This window comes from Rhododendron vialii, chromosome 11a (assembly GCF_030253575.1).
Source record: "Rhododendron vialii isolate Sample 1 chromosome 11a, ASM3025357v1".
In the NCBI taxonomy this organism is placed as follows: Eukaryota; Viridiplantae; Streptophyta; class Magnoliopsida; order Ericales; family Ericaceae; genus Rhododendron; species Rhododendron vialii.
Window position 1 is genome coordinate 30,989,026 of NC_080567.1, and position 17,097 is coordinate 31,006,122.

The 17,097-nt window shown below is 37.0% G+C and overlaps 1 protein-coding gene and 1 long non-coding RNA gene across 4 annotated transcripts; both read right to left on the minus strand.

The window, feature by feature from the left end:
• Positions 1 to 789: 789 nt before the first annotated feature.
• On the minus strand, positions 790 to 5,463 carry LOC131308841 (tubby-like F-box protein 8). Of its 3 annotated transcripts, none has more exons than XM_058335871.1 (6): positions 4,876 to 5,463; positions 4,481 to 4,551; positions 3,133 to 3,583; positions 2,881 to 2,968; positions 2,174 to 2,306; positions 790 to 1,577 (listed from the first exon to the last, which is right to left on the minus strand). In XM_058335871.1, the coding sequence occupies exons 3-6, from the start codon at positions 3,478 to 3,480 to the stop codon at positions 854 to 856; spliced, it is 1,293 nt and encodes a 430-aa protein (XP_058191854.1). In that variant the 5' UTR covers positions 3,481 to 3,583; positions 4,481 to 4,551; positions 4,876 to 5,463; the 3' UTR covers positions 790 to 853. The 3 variants fall into 3 exon arrangements, with proteins under 3 accessions (XP_058191854.1, XP_058191855.1, XP_058191856.1); XM_058335872.1 differs by having other exon boundaries at positions 4,823 to 5,434; XM_058335873.1 differs by lacking the exon at positions 4,481 to 4,551 and having other exon boundaries at positions 4,876 to 5,434.
• A 4,433-nt stretch (positions 5,464 to 9,896) lies between these two features.
• LOC131308842 (uncharacterized) lies at positions 9,897 to 16,896 on the minus strand. The gene is made up of 3 exons (XR_009194580.1): positions 16,684 to 16,896; positions 15,289 to 15,339; positions 9,897 to 10,083 (listed from the first exon to the last, which is right to left on the minus strand). It is a non-coding gene; the product is annotated as an uncharacterized LOC131308842 (long non-coding RNA).
• Positions 16,897 to 17,097: the final 201 nt, after the last annotated feature.

Consider the following 17,097-nt stretch of genomic DNA (forward strand, 5'->3'; position numbering starts at 1 on the left):
GAAAAATAATCTGCGTACACCGCATCACCAAAGAATCGTCTTGTGGATTTCTGTGCGAAAGAAGACGCGTCAAGAGGGGACCACAGGACGATGAGTCCCAGGAATAAGAGGGTGAGCAGCATTGCGTAGTAAGGAAACTACATCTTTTCTTCCTCCTCCTTTTCTTCTTCTACAAACCCTGGTGTCTTGACTTTCTCGTCTGAGGGTCCTTGAAGACACCCCAGTGTCCTTCCAACCCTTTCATTTCTCAAAACCATCTACTAGACCAAATTTGGACATCACCAGGAACTATTTCGTGAATCAACTTTTGAGGTTTGCATCCTTTTTTTCAAAACCAAGAGCTAAACCAACTTATCCTGTCCTAGAAGGAAGAAGTTTCACTCGTACACTAACAAATCGAAAATGGACAATGCAGAATGGGATGATGCCGGCTCCCAAACTCGCACATTCAAAAGACTTTGAAATGACCCCTTTGCAAGGGTACCTACTAAAAGACATGGCAATATTCATCCAATGCAAGAGAGCCCATAATTTGCTCTGGATTTTTTGGAACTCACTCCAATTCAGATTATACTAATACAGAGTAAAGGCACATATTGGAAAGATTGAGAGTGAGAGAGAGAAAAGGAACTACGATCGAGTTTTACAATGATATGAGCCAAATTATCCCAATATCACAATGATATGAGCCAAGGTATTGTGAGCTTCACAGCATCACGATGACATTGACACCAATCTCCTAATCCTAAATTCCATGAAAAGGAGAAGAAAATTAACATTAAGGCACAACTTCCAATGCTCTTTTTGTGCCATTTTCTGACCACTCTATTGGTTAATTTTCATACGTTCACTTCTATTCACAAGCCAGCTTTGTGTCAAAGCTGCTCAAGCAAATCGCAAAAGCCTGAAATGCAGATAAGGGATATCGATAATCCATCGTAAACATGTCCTTTCCAACCTTACCAAACTGCAGAATAATCTTGTCGTGCTCTGATTGGGTCGGCGGCTGAGAACCCGTGGGTGCACCACTGGCAGAAGGAGGCGGCGGCGGCGGCGGCGGTTGTGTGGCAGCAATCAACTGAAAGTTCTTCACAGAGGCAACCGTCACCCGCCCACGAAAATTCAAGCACCAGCACTGCAACTGTTCATGCCACCGTGGGGCCTTGTTTTTTAGAATCAAAGGTTTCGCCTTACCATCTTCTTCCTCATTACTCGTACTGCCAGCAACTATCTCAGAGAATCGGGAGCTGCTGAATTCGGTGGAAAAGGAAATGCTCCGGAATGAGTCCTCGAGGGAGCGGGGAAGGAGTTCTGGTTGCCCAGGAACCGTGCCCCCAGCCTCTAACGAGGCGGCGGGGATCGAGTGCATGATGCAGTGCATCCTTCGTGGTCCCCGCGTTCCTAGCACATTCAGCTCATAGGTGATCTGGGCTATGTTGTAGCTGCCTGTTGCGGGGACTTTAGGGGATACTTTTTTGGAGAATCTGCGGCTGGTTCGTCCAGGTGGGGGAACGTGGGCCCCTGTATGTGGGGGCTGAGTGTCATACATGATGAATTTAGTGCCAAGAAAATTTGACCTGAAACAAGCAAATATAGTTCAATCAATACTAAAAGCATCAACGATTAAAAAAAGTAGCTATTTTGAAAACAAAAGGCGATTTGCACCTAAATAATTGGTAGAGAAGCAGTTGGACAACATAATCTGAAGTGTGCATAAGTACTTTGACGGCAGATAAAATAACAAACACCCAAAGAAATTTTGTAAGTTACATATCGTAACGAATATGCATCATTTAGAGGAATGAACACAGGTATCTTGTTAGATCATTCGGAAAAATTTAACATTTTTTCGGTCATTAAAATAGACAATCTGGAAGTGATGCTTCAAATTGCTCTTCATAAAAAAAGAAACGAAAAGAAAAGCGATACTTCAAATTGACTAACACACCAACTACCATTTTGCGTTTCTCCTTCCATAAACATGCCTTCACAAGGCAAACAGATCACTTCTTCCTTAAACAGAGTTCCTCTAAAAGGAATAGGAACATTTATTTTATCTAGCCGCACCATGCCATCCAAATTTTCTGTTTAACTAAAGGAATACTGCTATGGTTGCATGTTAGAAAGCATGAAACCAAAGAAGTACAAAACAAAAGAATCCCTTTATTATTACCTCAGCTTTCCAATGTACGTGCTGCTAGATCTTGAAATATTATCAGCATCCATTGAAATAACATATTCGGTGCATGTAGTTCGTCGAGTTCTCTTAGCAGAAAGAAGGAATTTCCCATTTTCAACAAGCAAAGCTGCAAAGATTGGAAACACAATACACATAAAAATCTCAAGGCTCTCAATTTACAAATCAACAGCCCCCCAATAGATTTGACAGAAATGAAAAAGAAAGATTAGTAGCATTAGAGGTGGAAAATCCCCAGTAAACAGAAACATACTCGGGTTTATACTGATTTTCAACCACCCCTAAAGGATGTCTATTTGCTTCTTTAGAGTAACATAACCAATATATCCCACTTGCAAATATTTGGTTACGTCTTCTCTCCAGTCAGCAATAATCACATTTGATTAAGGTGTAGTTAGATTTAAGGTATGACTTGTAAACTTACATTAATCTAGTGAAATCAAAATCAATCAACTACTGAACTCAATATGCAAAAAGTAACGATCATTTGCGAAAAACAGAAACCAGGACAAGCACTCGAGATAAGAATGCCAGAAACTTGGATTAATTAAACCATGTATAAATGCAGCTTACTTGTCAAACTATTTCCACACAAACTAGTAAAAGTTGTATAACAAATACGTAAAAGCCACTCAATTTCAGTAAAACCGAGCCCTAACAAAGAGTCCAAACAGAATGCTTACCATTGCTAAGACATAGGTAAAGGAGGTATGTTAAGTTAGATTTATCCCTTTTGATGAAGCACTGAATAGTTCCATCACGAGATCCCGGCTGGAGATGGAAACAAGGATAAGACATTAGGATCTATTGATCACCAACATTGTATAACATCTTATTTCACCACTTTGGTTGAAACACAACCTCAATGCACACTTGCAGGACAAACATACAACTTCAAGGTTAGCTAAATGAAAAAACCAAAAAAAACTAGCTACCTGCTTCAGGGAAACAGGAAAAGTGAGCTTCCCACAAAGCTCCGGACTTCTAACAATTTCTTTGCACATACTCCTCCATGACCTACAAACGGCAGCACATGCAACAACGTGCTTTCTAGCAGGCCATGTACTCTCGCTCTCCTCCAATCGTTTAATTACATCACAAAGTAGCTCCGGAGGAAGGTTGGCCCACCGACTGCTTTGAACTACCAATGGCTGGTCATGCAAGTCATGAAACGAACCGTGGGATTTCCCCCTGTGGTGACCCGGAAGCCTGACATCAAAACTCCTCCTTGATAAGCTCCCAAATCCATCTCTTACATCACGAACTATGCTACGGAACGACATTTGACCCTTTAATTGATACGCAGCAATGCAGACACCGGTATAAATTTATCTCTTAGTCCGATATCTCCTGATGAATTAGATTCCTCTTATCGTGTAGATATGGCTGAAAAAGAACAAAAGGCAAATCAGCTTCTGACACGAAGAAAACTAGCCAGGGATAAAAGAAAAGGAAGAAAAGAGTAAAGGCAACCAAAGTAAATAAAAGGTAAAGAAAAGGAAAGTAGAAAAAAGACAGCTTCACATGGACCTTAAAGTGGCCTAGATTACCAACTTTTGTTAAGTTCAACTTTGTTAGGTTTCTAATATCTGACTCTCAACCATGTCAAATTTAGCTCCAACAATCACGTTCACAGTTGAAAATATTCACAAAGCATATAGCAAAAATTAAGTCTATTTGGGAGAAGAATCCTAAGGAAAAACCAAGAGGGATAATGAAGAATCCTCAAAGCTACACAAAATCCACACTAAATTTTAATATCTGAGAATGGAGAATAAAGCAAAACGATTCTTTCATTATGTAGCTCTCCATTGGAATAAGGGTTATCCATGCTTCAGAAACCTTTTGACTTTACACTAGTGCCTCACCCAAAGCAACAAAAAAGATCACCCTCAGCACAATCCTATAAAGGCAAAACGTTCCTACTTAAAATTATCAAGGCCTAATTTCAAAGCATGCCCACATCTAAAATTCTTATAAACATGCAGAGTAAAAACCGACAACAATCCCAAAAAAACAAAAAAAAGACCCAAGGTATCTACTTCTTGCTAGAAAGAGGCTTACAAAGGATTCGGCCATTGGAACTTCAATTGCGGGTGTGATCCTTGTAATTAGAATTTAGTTTAGTCCAATTTCTTCCCTCGTCAATTTCATTTTCTTCTGTATTTTTTGTTAATCTTGTTATTAATCTATATATTGTGAAAGTCTGAAGACTGAATGGGTGTGTTATCATACAATATGTATGGAACAAAGGCATAAGTGTGCAAGCTGATCAAAGCTAACCTATGCCCAGAAAATAAGAGCAATGAATAAGGGCAATAAGCTGATCAAAGCTCCATAGCTTCCTCAAAGACCTGCAACAACACCAACAAATGAATTCTTCTAAAGATCTGTTTTTTTCTACAAAATCAGAGCTTACAAATCAGAAAGGTAACAAATAGGGAAAAAATTACACAAAAATTTCTCCGCAAAACCCAGAAAAAGAAAAATCAGGAAAAACAAAACCCATGTGGATAAAGAGAGGTATTCTCAAAATTACCATATGTAAACAAATCTACTTGTGAAAGCAAGAAATGGAACAGTTCTAGCTTGATATACATGAGATAAACAAAGGAACATATTTACCCATATATACCCCAAGATTTGGAGGATTAGAGAGTGAGATCCAAGATCTATACCTCAGGCTACAGAATCTGCAAATCCAGGCCACTGATTGTATCTATCTGTGTACTGTATAAGGGTAAGTGTATATTCAGAGGGATCTTTCAACTTTCACAGCAAAAAGTGTATAAACAGATCAGAAAAAGATGGGTCAGAAACAACATAAATCACCGTCTTCTTTCTTTTCTCTCTCTCTTTCTCTCTCTCTATCTTTTCTAGCACTTTCTCTCTCATCCGGACTCCAACCGAACCTTTAAATCTAGTTCAACGAACCAGGGAGGAAGAAGGAGGAAAGGGGTGCCTGTATTAAATTATTATTTCTCCCATAGGATAAAGGGTAGAGTAGAATTTAGTTATTGGTGTATTTTAATGCAGGATTTACATGATCAAGCCATGGGGGTAAATATAAAATATAGTAGAAAGCAAAAGCAGACATGAGACAACCCACAACAACCAAAGATGGCTCCGTTTGACTTTTCCTTCCTGGGTTTTCGCTTCTCTCTGTCTGACTAAATAACGGAAACGGAAATTGCAGGAGAGAGAGAGACTTCCAGTTCCATGAACTACAGTGATCAGTTGCAGTTATAAAGGCAAATAAAAATGGTGATATGTTTTTTATACTTTCATTTCCATGGCCATATATGTTTGATTTTGTATTAGCTTTATTTTGGGTAATAGTGGAAAAAATAAATTATCTTTGTATAACCACAAAAAGATCTAAGAGCATATCCAGCCTTGACCCATTTTAAGACTCAAATTTAAAAATGGGGCAAAAATTGCAAAAATTTCTCTCCAATCTTTGACCCAAACCCTTCCCCATTTTGGGTTTTATCCATTTTTTTGCCCAAATCTGAGACAACTTTCGCCTTGACCCATTTCTCCAACTGCTAGTTAGAGGGAGAGAGAAAGAGGGAGATGTGTAAAATTTGGGTTTGATGGTTGAAGATATGTCTATCCAAAATGGATTTTTACCCAAAATTTGACTCAAATTTGAAGAAAAATATGGGTGAAGGTTGAAGATGCTCTAAGGGGGTGTATTTGGCCTAACTTTGTTATGTTGTCTTATTTTTAGTATTTTGTACAGTTTTATTATTTTTCTATTAAATTTTTTGAATTAAGCATTCATCTTGGATATTGAAGAGGGAAATTTTTAAAAATTGTAAATTTGCGATTAAATTTAAAAAAAAGTTATTGTAGCAAAATAATTCAGAATAGGCACATTTTATCATTTTTAGTCATTTTATCTGAATTTTCAAGTTTTGTTTATATTTTTACTTTTTTATTTCTTGTTAAGAGGAATTGATCGATTAAATATTTTAACAAATGACTAAAAAAAAACCACCACCAACAAAAGTAAGTCACTACTTTAAAAAATACGCTAAGTTAGTCCAAACTCTGTTAATTGATACTATTATTCATCCTCCATTTAGGTTGTTACCCAAAAAATTATACTACTCGTATGTTACAATTATTTTGTATAATTAAGACCTTACGAAAAGGATATGATGTACTAAAGACAGTAACATTCTCAATTTTTTGTGACATTTAATTCACTTATAAATGAATGGATAACAGAGGGCGTCACATCAGTGCAATTTTTGTATGTAGTGTATGATTGCATTCATATTTTGGTTAATAAAGTAATACACCAATTTGGAAAATAAACTACTAGTAAACATATTCAGAGCATATTAATTCATCATCTTCTATTCCGGTTCATTTCAAGTTCTACGATCGCAAAAACAATCATAAAATCTCATATAAACATTTTCTTTGTCGTCGATTTTTTTTGACAAATTGAAATTTAAAAACTCAAATATATGTATAATTGGGAGGTTATGGAGGTCAATTAATTTTTCTATTTAACATTTTAGGTTCCATGGATTTTTTTCATTTAGCTGGAAATTATCTTACAAAAGTTATAAAAATATAAAGGAAACATAAAATTATTTTGCTCGTGCTATAAATTCTGTGGACAGGGGTGCTACCGAGCAACCCCTGCAAAGTGGGTGCTAAGCGGTCGATCCGGTCGTTCATTTTGGTACGGATGGCTCGGATTGAATCGGAGCGCATACAAATATGAACTTTTCATTGCTCGATTAAGATTCGACCCATCGATTGTCGAGATGAATAGTCGGATCTGTTGCTTTGCACCCGCTTTCCAAGGGATGCTGTCACCCCATTAAAGGAGAGGGTAAAACGCTACAACATGATAGATGAGTCAACATTCTCCTGTCGTGAACCGCCTTCCAGGCTGATCAGCCAAACAGGGACAATTCAATTTTTGCTGCAAATTGCCCGTTTTCAGGTGTAGAAAAGCGAACAACTGGTCTGACTTTTTGACCCTCTCCCAACGGGAAATTCTTGGGACAACGCGGTTTCCTAAGACCACCATTTTCCACAACACATTTTTGCGGGTTACTGGGTTCTGTACAGGCACTCCAAGATTATGCAATAATTTTTCCTTCCAATAGGCCACAAAAATAAAATTCCGAAAAAATACGCAGCCTTTGGATACATGTACGTGGTCATGTATAGCATATGGTTACGCACAATCGTGATGAGATTGAGAATTGAAAGTCTACAATCATACAGAATTTGAGCAAATACTTACATATTTTTGTGGGATCTGCACACACTCGAATCAAAACCCGATTTAGAAATGGCTCGGGGCCTCTGGCTTTTCCGATGATTTAAGGAGCCTTCGTTTGAGCGGACAAAAGTATCAAAGCAGATTATATATTCCTTCCACGAGTTAGGTTTCTAATGCCCAATTCCGTTAAATTTCTTATTTTTTAAATACTTATTTTTTATTTTACAAGACAGATCATTCTTTCACAATACGTCATCTTTAATTTAAAATATAAGTATTTATTTGAAATTTCCCTTAGCGGTACGAGGCCTAATTGAGTACTACTTCCATCCCAAAATGTTTGTCCGATCCGCAAAACGAGGACTCAAAAATAATCCATTTCTTTCAAGAAAGAATTCAAACTTTTTTCATAAATTAAAAGAACTCATCGATATCTAGTGAATTGTTGAAAAAAATTTAAATTTTTCTTGCAAAAATGTATTATTTTATGTCATCATTTTGCGTACCGAACAAACATTTTGGAAGGGAGGAAATATTTTATTTTGGATTCGATTTTCGTCGGAAATATAATCTCGTGTGGAATATCGATATTGTGAGAGCATAGTATGCCTAATTTCATCACTACTATTAATTTAATAAGATTGCAATAACTTATGGAACTATATATCTTTTCGTGCTCCAAGAAAGATGGGTCCTTAATTATATTTGGATCCAATGTTTACGTTTGGTAGATCACAGAGTCGTGACTACTGGTACTGGTTTCTCATTTTTCCACAATTCAAAGAGAGGTGGGTGGGTGGGTGGGTAGGCGTGGCGTGTTTGCAGGTGAGTAGAATTATGGCCCATTGCATGCTAGTAATGGACTTTCTTTGCTTTGTAATCATGAAAAAGGTTTGACCCCTTTTTGGTTTTTCAAAATTTAGGTGTTCGGTCTAACATACGCGAACCTCGACCAGTCATGGGGTTTAATTCCACCGCCCGCTCCCAATAAGCCTTGTTAAAGTTGGAGCAAATTTCCATATAGACTGGTTCCAAAAGAGTTGATAACATCTGTTAAATTTCAAACCTGAGATCTTAGGAGTGAACAGAACAGTAAATAAGCAAGTTTAAAATGCAAAATTCAAGAGGCTAGATCCCTTTTTTATGGAACCTCAAATGACAATACTGCCCTTTTTACACTACGTGCGACCATGGTTTAAAGATGGTGTTCGTTTCCAAAATTTTGAAGTTCAATTCAAAAGTATCAAAATTGTTTGTTTCTCAGAATTAATATTTGAGCTTCAAAAATTTTATTTAGTTCAAAATAAAGGAGCAGTTATAACAATACACTATAAAAATTTATATTTACGGAAGCATTACTGCAAGAGATATAAAAAATCAGCTTTGAAGGCATCAAAAGCTTCAAATCACCCGAATTCCGGCTTCGGCGGGATGAAGAACGAAGGGGGATGAGTTCATCTTGGAAAAGAATTGGCAGCCAAACGAAGCCAAAGCTGTCACCTCAACCACTCATCCGCCCACGTTAGCTATTTCTCCCTTCTTATGCAGCATCCAATCGGGCCGTAAAGAACTATAAAAAACACTCCAATAAGACCGGGACATACTTTGTGCACACAATTCCATTCAAAGTTTGACAAGACTACAAAGGACATTTTACCAAAAAATTCGACATGGTATTGAGATTGAGTTAAGACTTTACGTTAGAAGTTAGTAGTATATATATTTTTTAAAAATTTTATAATCGGTGAAGTTATAACTTGTAGCAATAACAATTATTCGGGTTAACATTTGATTTGAGCAGTATATCATATTATCAAAAACTTAATGGAATAAATTCTCTATTTTCTCTCTCCATAATCTTATAATAGTACTGAGATCCTTGTCCACTGAGTTGTACCATAAGAAATTTATTGCTCGTAGTCTCAATTTATTTAAAGGACATTCTACCAATACTAACTTCAGCCGATAAAAAAATTATTGAAAGGATTATTGTTAAACTTGCCTCACCCAAATAGGAAGTTAAAGAGACCAACATTTGGAGTCTTGGACCACGAGGAAAATACAGAAAGTAGAAGTGAAATTAAAACCAGTAACAGAGAACCAACTAAAAGACTAAAAATTAAATTTCAAGATTTTGTTATCAAATTTAACTTAAAATATTGGTCTGATTCGATTTTTAGATTTTGAGAAAACAAAGAAACCAGTTCGGTTTTGACCTTGGCACAATTAGAACCGGTAAAACCAAAAACTGAACCGATTTTAGATCAAATGCCTCTGTTTTAAGTTTAAACCCGAACCGTCTACGTGTCCACCGACCCTAACCCTATCCCACCAGTTCTCCGTCCCACTTCTCAATTTTCACTCATGCCTTTCCATTCTCCCTCTACTCCATGCGATACGAGGAAAAGAACCACTTGTATCAAATTCAAAAACAAATTGGTAATATATTTTGAACCCATATATATCATTCCTTCAAAGATTATAAACTTTAATTAACATCCAATAATCAAAACTGCATTCAAAGTCTAGAGGGTCACAGTAGGGTTTTCCCCCTTCGTTATTCTGCATTGACCACATGCTTGGCTCAAAAGTCTCTTCCTTCTTCACCTTAGATGTCCTTCAACTTCAAGGCCTGTGCAAGTAAACAGAAATCACCAAAAAAACGTAGAAGTGGATTAAAACCAACGAAGTCTCCGTGTTTTTTTTTTTTTTTGGTTCCACAATCAGGAATGTCAAGATTAGATTACGCGGACGTTGACTAATTACCTCACTGGTCCGATCAAAAGCGGTTGATTGATGAAATCCCTACTGTTTGAATCTGTACTATTTCGTTCTATAAAGTAGTGGATCACAAATATTCTTGGAAAAAGGGGTCAGTGTAATTTAAGAAGCACACAAATAGTAGTTTTAGGGCTTGTTTGGTTCACCAACGCACCTACTTACTGTTTCACTCATTTCTTGAACTTAAATAGATAAGCAAGTAAAACACAGAATAAGCAAACTTCTGTTTAGTTCCTCTTAAGGTTATGAATATCGTACTGGATAAGATACTGGTTTTGTTAATAGTATAATACGTACCGGTACCGGTATAATACCGGGTACCGTTTCGGATTGCTTGTTATAATATTTTCTAAAAGATAAATTGTATATATGTACGTAAAAATAAAAGAGAAAAATAGGTATATTGTGTTGTACCCTATCAAATCTCTAAAAAATTAGAGTCCCAGTACAAATTTTCTTCTTCCAAAGTCCTACTTCCACCCTCCCTTTCCTCCTTCCCCATAAACCTTTTCTCTTTTCGGTGCTTTTTTTTTTTGTTGTTGAATTATTTCAAAAACACTGCAATAATAAGTCCAAAAAGTCCTTGACACAATGTCCCAAAACACGTGGCAAATACTAATTGGACCACCAGAACTAAACCACTAGTTTCTTCCAAATACTACTCCCTCCGTCCCAAATTGGATGACAATTTTTGAAATTTGTGCCATTTTTTTTATTGCTTATATCTTTCAATTTATAATGTTTTTCACGAATTTGAAAATTTTGTATAATAGAACTAATCGAGAACTATCAAACAAGATCCATACTGCATATTTTTTGAGATTCATATTGAAAGATATAAGAAATTGAAATTGGCATAGATTTCAAAAATTGTCATCCAATTTGGGACGGAGAGAGTACTACCAAAGGTAAAAGCAGAGAGAAACTTCAGATGCGATGAGAGAGATAGAGGCCCGAGTATTTGGAAGGTCGCCGGAGACGAGAGTACTTGGAAGGACGTCCGAGGCGTGAGAACGTGGACGGTCGCCGGAGATAGACGAATAAGGAGAGACGAGAGGTAAGGACAGGGCCAGCCAGGGGTAAGTCCCGCAAGCCGGCCGGCTCGTGGCAACCCCCGGCAAGGGGCAACAAAAAAAAAAAAATTTGTATGTATACAAAAATAAAATAGAAATCCAGCAAAAAATATATTTAGGGGCATCATCCAAAAAATTTTGTACAAATTTTAAAAAAAAAGTAAATATGTATGGTTTCCACCTACTTTAAAAAATTATGATACTTGAGAAAATTAGGAGGGTAAAAGAGAGGTTTTTACATACCTTGGGTAAATAACAGATAAAAAAAAATAGGAGGGCAAATTATTAAGAGAGAAAATTAGGAGGGCTATCAGATAAGAAGAAAAAAAAAAAGAGATGCTATAGCCAAAACGAGAAGGGACGGATGATGTAATTCAAGCTAAATGAACAATATAATCTTTTTTTTGTTCTTTTTTTGTTGTTGCTTGTATGTCTTTTTTTTTTTATACTTAGCACTTGTAGCGACCCGGATTTTTGCCCTATTTTTTTTTAATACAAATTTGAAATGTTAAAACTAATTCAATAATTAGTTAGATTTATTAATTAAATTACATTATTATGTGTATATTTGATATTAAAAAAAAAAAAAAAACCTATTCGAAATATATTATACTTTAGAGATATACATTCATCCATTGTCTTTCGTATCTAAACACTAATTAGAATTCTATTGAAACTATATCTCTCTCTCCTCCCGAATTCCACCACCTCTATACTTCTCCTCTATAAATACCTCTCTCATCTCTCACAATACAACACTCCTAGTCCTCTACAAAAACAAAAAAAGAAGAAAAGAGGGATTCGATTTTCGTCCATATCACATCTCTCTATTCACGGCCTATTTCCTCGTAGTTGCTGTCGTTTTTAGGCCTAAGTTTCTTCACGAAAGTTGTAGAGGGCGTCGAGAGCTTCAATTTCGACCCAAGAATCACCCAAAACGGTCAAGAATTGATAGAGTTATCGCCATTCAAAGTTAGGTAAAATTCTCGGATTCTGATTTCCAGGCAGATTTAGCGATCCTTCTAAACTTCCATTTTTCTACTACTTAGAGTGGTTTTCGGGCTTAGACTTCTTCATGAAAGTCGTAGAGCGTTTCAAGATCTTCTCGAGAGACACAAGAATCATCCAAAACGGCAGATGTTTGGTCAAGTTATTTCAGCCCTAAGTTGCTGTTAGAATATCAATCTTTCGCCACCGAACGAAAACCCACCGGACTCCACCGAATCGCCTTGTCTGGATTAAAGGTATTATAATCCCTCCCCTGCCTTCCCTGAGTATATTAAGGTACTACGATGTTAGTTTTTATGATTAGAATCGAAAAGAATCGAACGTGCACTGTTCACTGTTCACACCACTTTTTTGGGGTTACTGTTCATACCCGCTGGAAGTAAAAAAATGGCAAAACAATTACAGTTATTCCCCTGAACTTCTTGAATTTATAATTTTGGCCACAAGAGATGTGTTTGGGTGGTTTTAAATTACGTGTTATATATAAACGATAATGAAACTAAATGAGTTGCCTTGGTTTAGTGTTAATTGAATATGATTCTTATAATAAATAAATAGAATGATGAAGGATCACTAGTTAAATTATTTGTTTGATAAAATTTCTCATTTATTTAATAAATTAAGGGTATTGGCCCAATTATAAAACTCTACGTGCTTTACTTACTCGCACAGTACCAATTGCTATGTTTGCTTTCCCATTAAAATATATCATGTTTACTGATTATGTTATTATGGATTCATGATTGTTGTATTGTTGAGTCGGACTTAGATTCGTTTGGTGATTTCAATGAGAAATTATGTAGACGTTGTTATGGTTAATGAAAAAGAAAAAATAGATGAAAGTTGTAGGCTTAGCAGGACCTCTGGGGTAGCCTAGCAGGACCTCAGGTATTGAGGGTAGCCTGGCAGGACCTTAAGGGTAGCCTGAAAGACCTGGTGTAGCTAGGGTGGCCAAGCAGGACCTTAGGGGTAGCCTGACAGGACCTCAGGTATTGAGGGTAGCCTAGCAGGACCTTGACGGCAGCCTGATGGACCTAGAATTGTGAGGGTGGCCAAGCAGGACCTTAGGGGTAGCCTGACAGGACCTCAGGTATTGAGAGTAGCCAAGCAGGACCTTGAGGGCAGCCTGATAAACCTATAATTGTGAGGGTGGCCAAGCAGGACCTCAAGGGTAGCCTGACAGGACCTCAGGTATTGAGGGTAGCCTAGCAGGACCTTGAGGGCAGCCTGATGGACCAAGAATTGTGTGGATAGTCTACTAATACCCCGTGATATTGAAGGTAGCTGAACGTTTGAAATATGTTCAACGGAATTTTGAGTTTGAAAAAGTGATGGATACTATGGTGTAGGTATGATTATGAAATGTGAGATTCAAAAGAAATTAAATTAAAGGTTTGCTAATGGATTTATTTATTTAATGCTTGTCGTTCTATTATGAAATTTTCATATGAATTGTGATAAAGCTGCTTAGCTGTAAAGTAAGGGGTTGGTAAGGTTAGGCTTATTCTACTGAGTGAATTATCACTCACGGATACGTTTGTATCCTGGTAAATCGGTTGCTTCGGCGATCAATTTGCTAGAGTATGCAGGATTCAATGGTGGAGCAGTTTGACACAAGAAGAATACGAGGGGCGGAGATCGAGTATGCTTGGGATCTGTATCAAGACTAGAGTTGCTCTGAAGTTATTTCAATAAATTGCCAGATTTTATTAAGGTTAAATAAAATTTTTTTTTTAGTCAGTATCTTCTATGAGAAGTTGGCTCAATGCTTGTTAGACCAATGTTTACCTTTGAATAAAAGTTTTGTATTTTCAATTTGAGTGGAAATAAAGAAATCCCTATGTTGATACTTCCGTGTTTATTTGGTTAACTAAAGAAATCTTTTTCGAAAAATAATAATTTATGCTGCCAATATTCGTTTAAAATATCGGGGCGTTATAACACTAGTGGGTAACGAGCCCTGTTATTCGCAATAAAGATTTGCAGACAACCACATAAGGAAAAACTCGTTTGGGCCCATTCTAGGTCCCACAAAAATTTAAAAAAATATCCATAAAATTTTTAATATTATTTTATGGGACCTGTAAAAAATCAGCTCCAACGGACATTAGTAAATGTTACTTTTGAATTCATATGGGCGAATTGAGCAGTTTCGCCTCAACGAATCCAAAAGTAATACTTACCGATCGATATTCCTTGGAGCCGATTTTTACAGGGCCCCATAAAATAATATTCAAAATTTTTTGGATATTTTTCTAGATTTTTGTGAGACCCGGAATGAGCCTAAATGCATTTTTTCTTGCGTGGTTCTTTGCAAATCTTTCTTGCGATTATAATTTTCGAGTGGGCAACTAAGCTGAAGGTCGGACTTGGGCAACTCAAATGTCGGGGCCGGCACTGGGTAAGGACGACAGGTACGTGTGAGAATCAAGGCTTTTGCAAAATTCCGGCCGAAAATCGCCGGTAACATCATCTCGGCCGGTATTGTCTGGAATTTCCGGTACTGACCGGTAAGGCTAGGTATTGAGGCCGGAACGGTATTATAGAGTTAGAGTACCTTTTTCTCACCAAACCGGTATATACTGGCCGGTACGGAACAGTATTCACAACCTTGGTTCCTCCATCGACTTCTGTTTTTATCAGAGTTGATAGTTATGCAAAATGAATTAATTTTGGCACTCTAATTTTTACCATCCACATCATTTTCTATTCCTATTTTTATGTGAATTTACAACGTTAGTCTTTCCACGATATAGTCAATAAAAAGATAATCTTTGTAAATTTCGTGAATGTGAAAAAAAAATGAGAATGGAAATATACTAAAAATCAAGGAAAAAGTGAATATCTCTACTCAAATTAAGTTGCCAATAGCCCAACCAAGGTATGCTATTTGCTTATTCCTTGAAAATGAGAAAAAAAAATTAAGGTAGTGCACCAAACTATATAAGTCCTAAAGATATGAGCTTGGGAATGACCTGGATTGCATTTTATTTGGCACTTGCGGTCACACCGCTGATAAAGCCTCGCTGAAAAAAAATGACAAATGAAAAGAACGTAAGATCTTGATACCAATTTAAGTGTGCACAAAAATAACATTACCCTATTAATCCTCAATGGATGAGAAAACGTAACGTATATATGGGTATCAAACCTACCGTCCGGTTGTTAGACTGAATATGAGTATCATATTAAATTAGATTACTTATATCGTGAACAAACATTCCCCCTTTCCTTGAAATGTTTATGGCTCTAATGGACATTTTTCGGATATAATTCCAACCAAGGTGTGAGATATAAAATATCATGAGATCTCTGTCGAATTATATATGTAAACCAAACCAAATCAAACCGAGCCTTAAGTCCCAATCACTTTCTTCCATTGAATCATTTTCCTCCATTGAGCTCTGTCAAGAGCTATTTATTCACACAAATCTACTATACTTATATCATTGTGTACCACAATATCTAATGTCAATTTAGGTCTACCCCTCCCCGTAGCATTGCTACCCAAAACTATCATATCCGCTCTCTTAACTACTGTATCTCCTAATCTACGGTAGATATGCCCAAACTATCTTAGCCTATTTTTCCTCAACTTCTCTTTTATGGGTGCTACACCTACCATCTCATGAACCGTTTTATTTCTAATCCTGTCTCTTCTAGTCTTACCACACATCCACCTCAACATTCTCATTTCTGCTACACTCATCTTGTTTACCTGTTGTTGCTTAATAGGCTAGCATTCTGTCCCGTAAAGCATCGTAGATCTAATGGCATTTCCATATAATTTTCCCTTCAATTTTATGGGTACCCTCTTGTCACACAGTACACCAGTAGTGCTCATCTACTTGAGCCACTCCATTTGAATCCTATGGGTTACATCATCTGCAATCTCTCCATCTCTACTAATGAGTGATCCTAAGTATCTAAAATGATACCTCTTAAGAATCTCCTGGTCTTGGAACATCACTCTTTCTTCGTGCGTACTGCTAGTACCACTAAATTTGCACACCATATTCATCCACTATTAGTATTTAGTAAAATATATTCATCCACTATTAGTCTCGTCAAAACAATCAACTGATCAAAGTACTAGGACCATAGGAATAAAAACCAGATCAAAGTACGGCCAACGGGAATAACAACCGACCAGTACTGATCCAAAATCCCCCAATCAAATACAGTGGGTGGTCACACAAATCCAAAGCTGAAACAAGTGTACCCTTTGAACAAGAGAGTTGAAGAACAGAAAAAATCACAAATTAACATAGTGGGTCACTGTAACTAAATATTGAGGACGATACTATAAGATGATCCGAATACCTGAGTTATACAAATTAAATGATATCGAGGAGAGTATATATACTTACTACTTAATCCGACACAACCGGTGTTGCAAGCATCGTAACAGTTGACCCCCTGCGACTCGACCCCTTCCATATGCGACAGCGAGATTATAAACAACAGAACCAAAGATAAAACCACGATCTTCTTCTTCATCATCATCTTCCTTTCCCCTGTATTTGCCTCTTTGAACTACTAGCTTTTAGATTGTTTCTCCTCTGCGTTATTTTGGTTGTTTATATGGAGGTTTTTTGGATGGGCCTGCGGCTTTATTTTGGACATTTCTACGAACAGGGCACGTGCGTATGGGCCAACACTTGTCCAATCGCCCACCAAGTTTGATTTTTTTGGGTTTGGGGCGGGGACTTCGGGTTGGTGAGATGGACACTACCGTGCTACGCACTGTCGAATTGCGCATTCGATGATTCGAATCTCATCTT

Excerpts from the sequence above, each read along its gene's own strand:
- LOC131308841 (XM_058335871.1), bottom strand. The coding sequence starts at position 3,480 with ATGTCGTTCCGTAGCATAGTTCGTGATGTAAGAGATGGATTTGGGAGC. Across the intron at positions 2,969-3,132 it reads TTCCTGTTTCCCTGAAGCAG|CCGGGATCTCGTGATGGAAC; the intron begins GTAGCTAGTTTT and ends TTCCATCTCCAG. Across the intron at positions 1,578-2,173 it reads ACGTACATTGGAAAGCTGAG|GTCAAATTTTCTTGGCACTA; the intron begins GTAATAATAAAG and ends TGCTTGTTTCAG.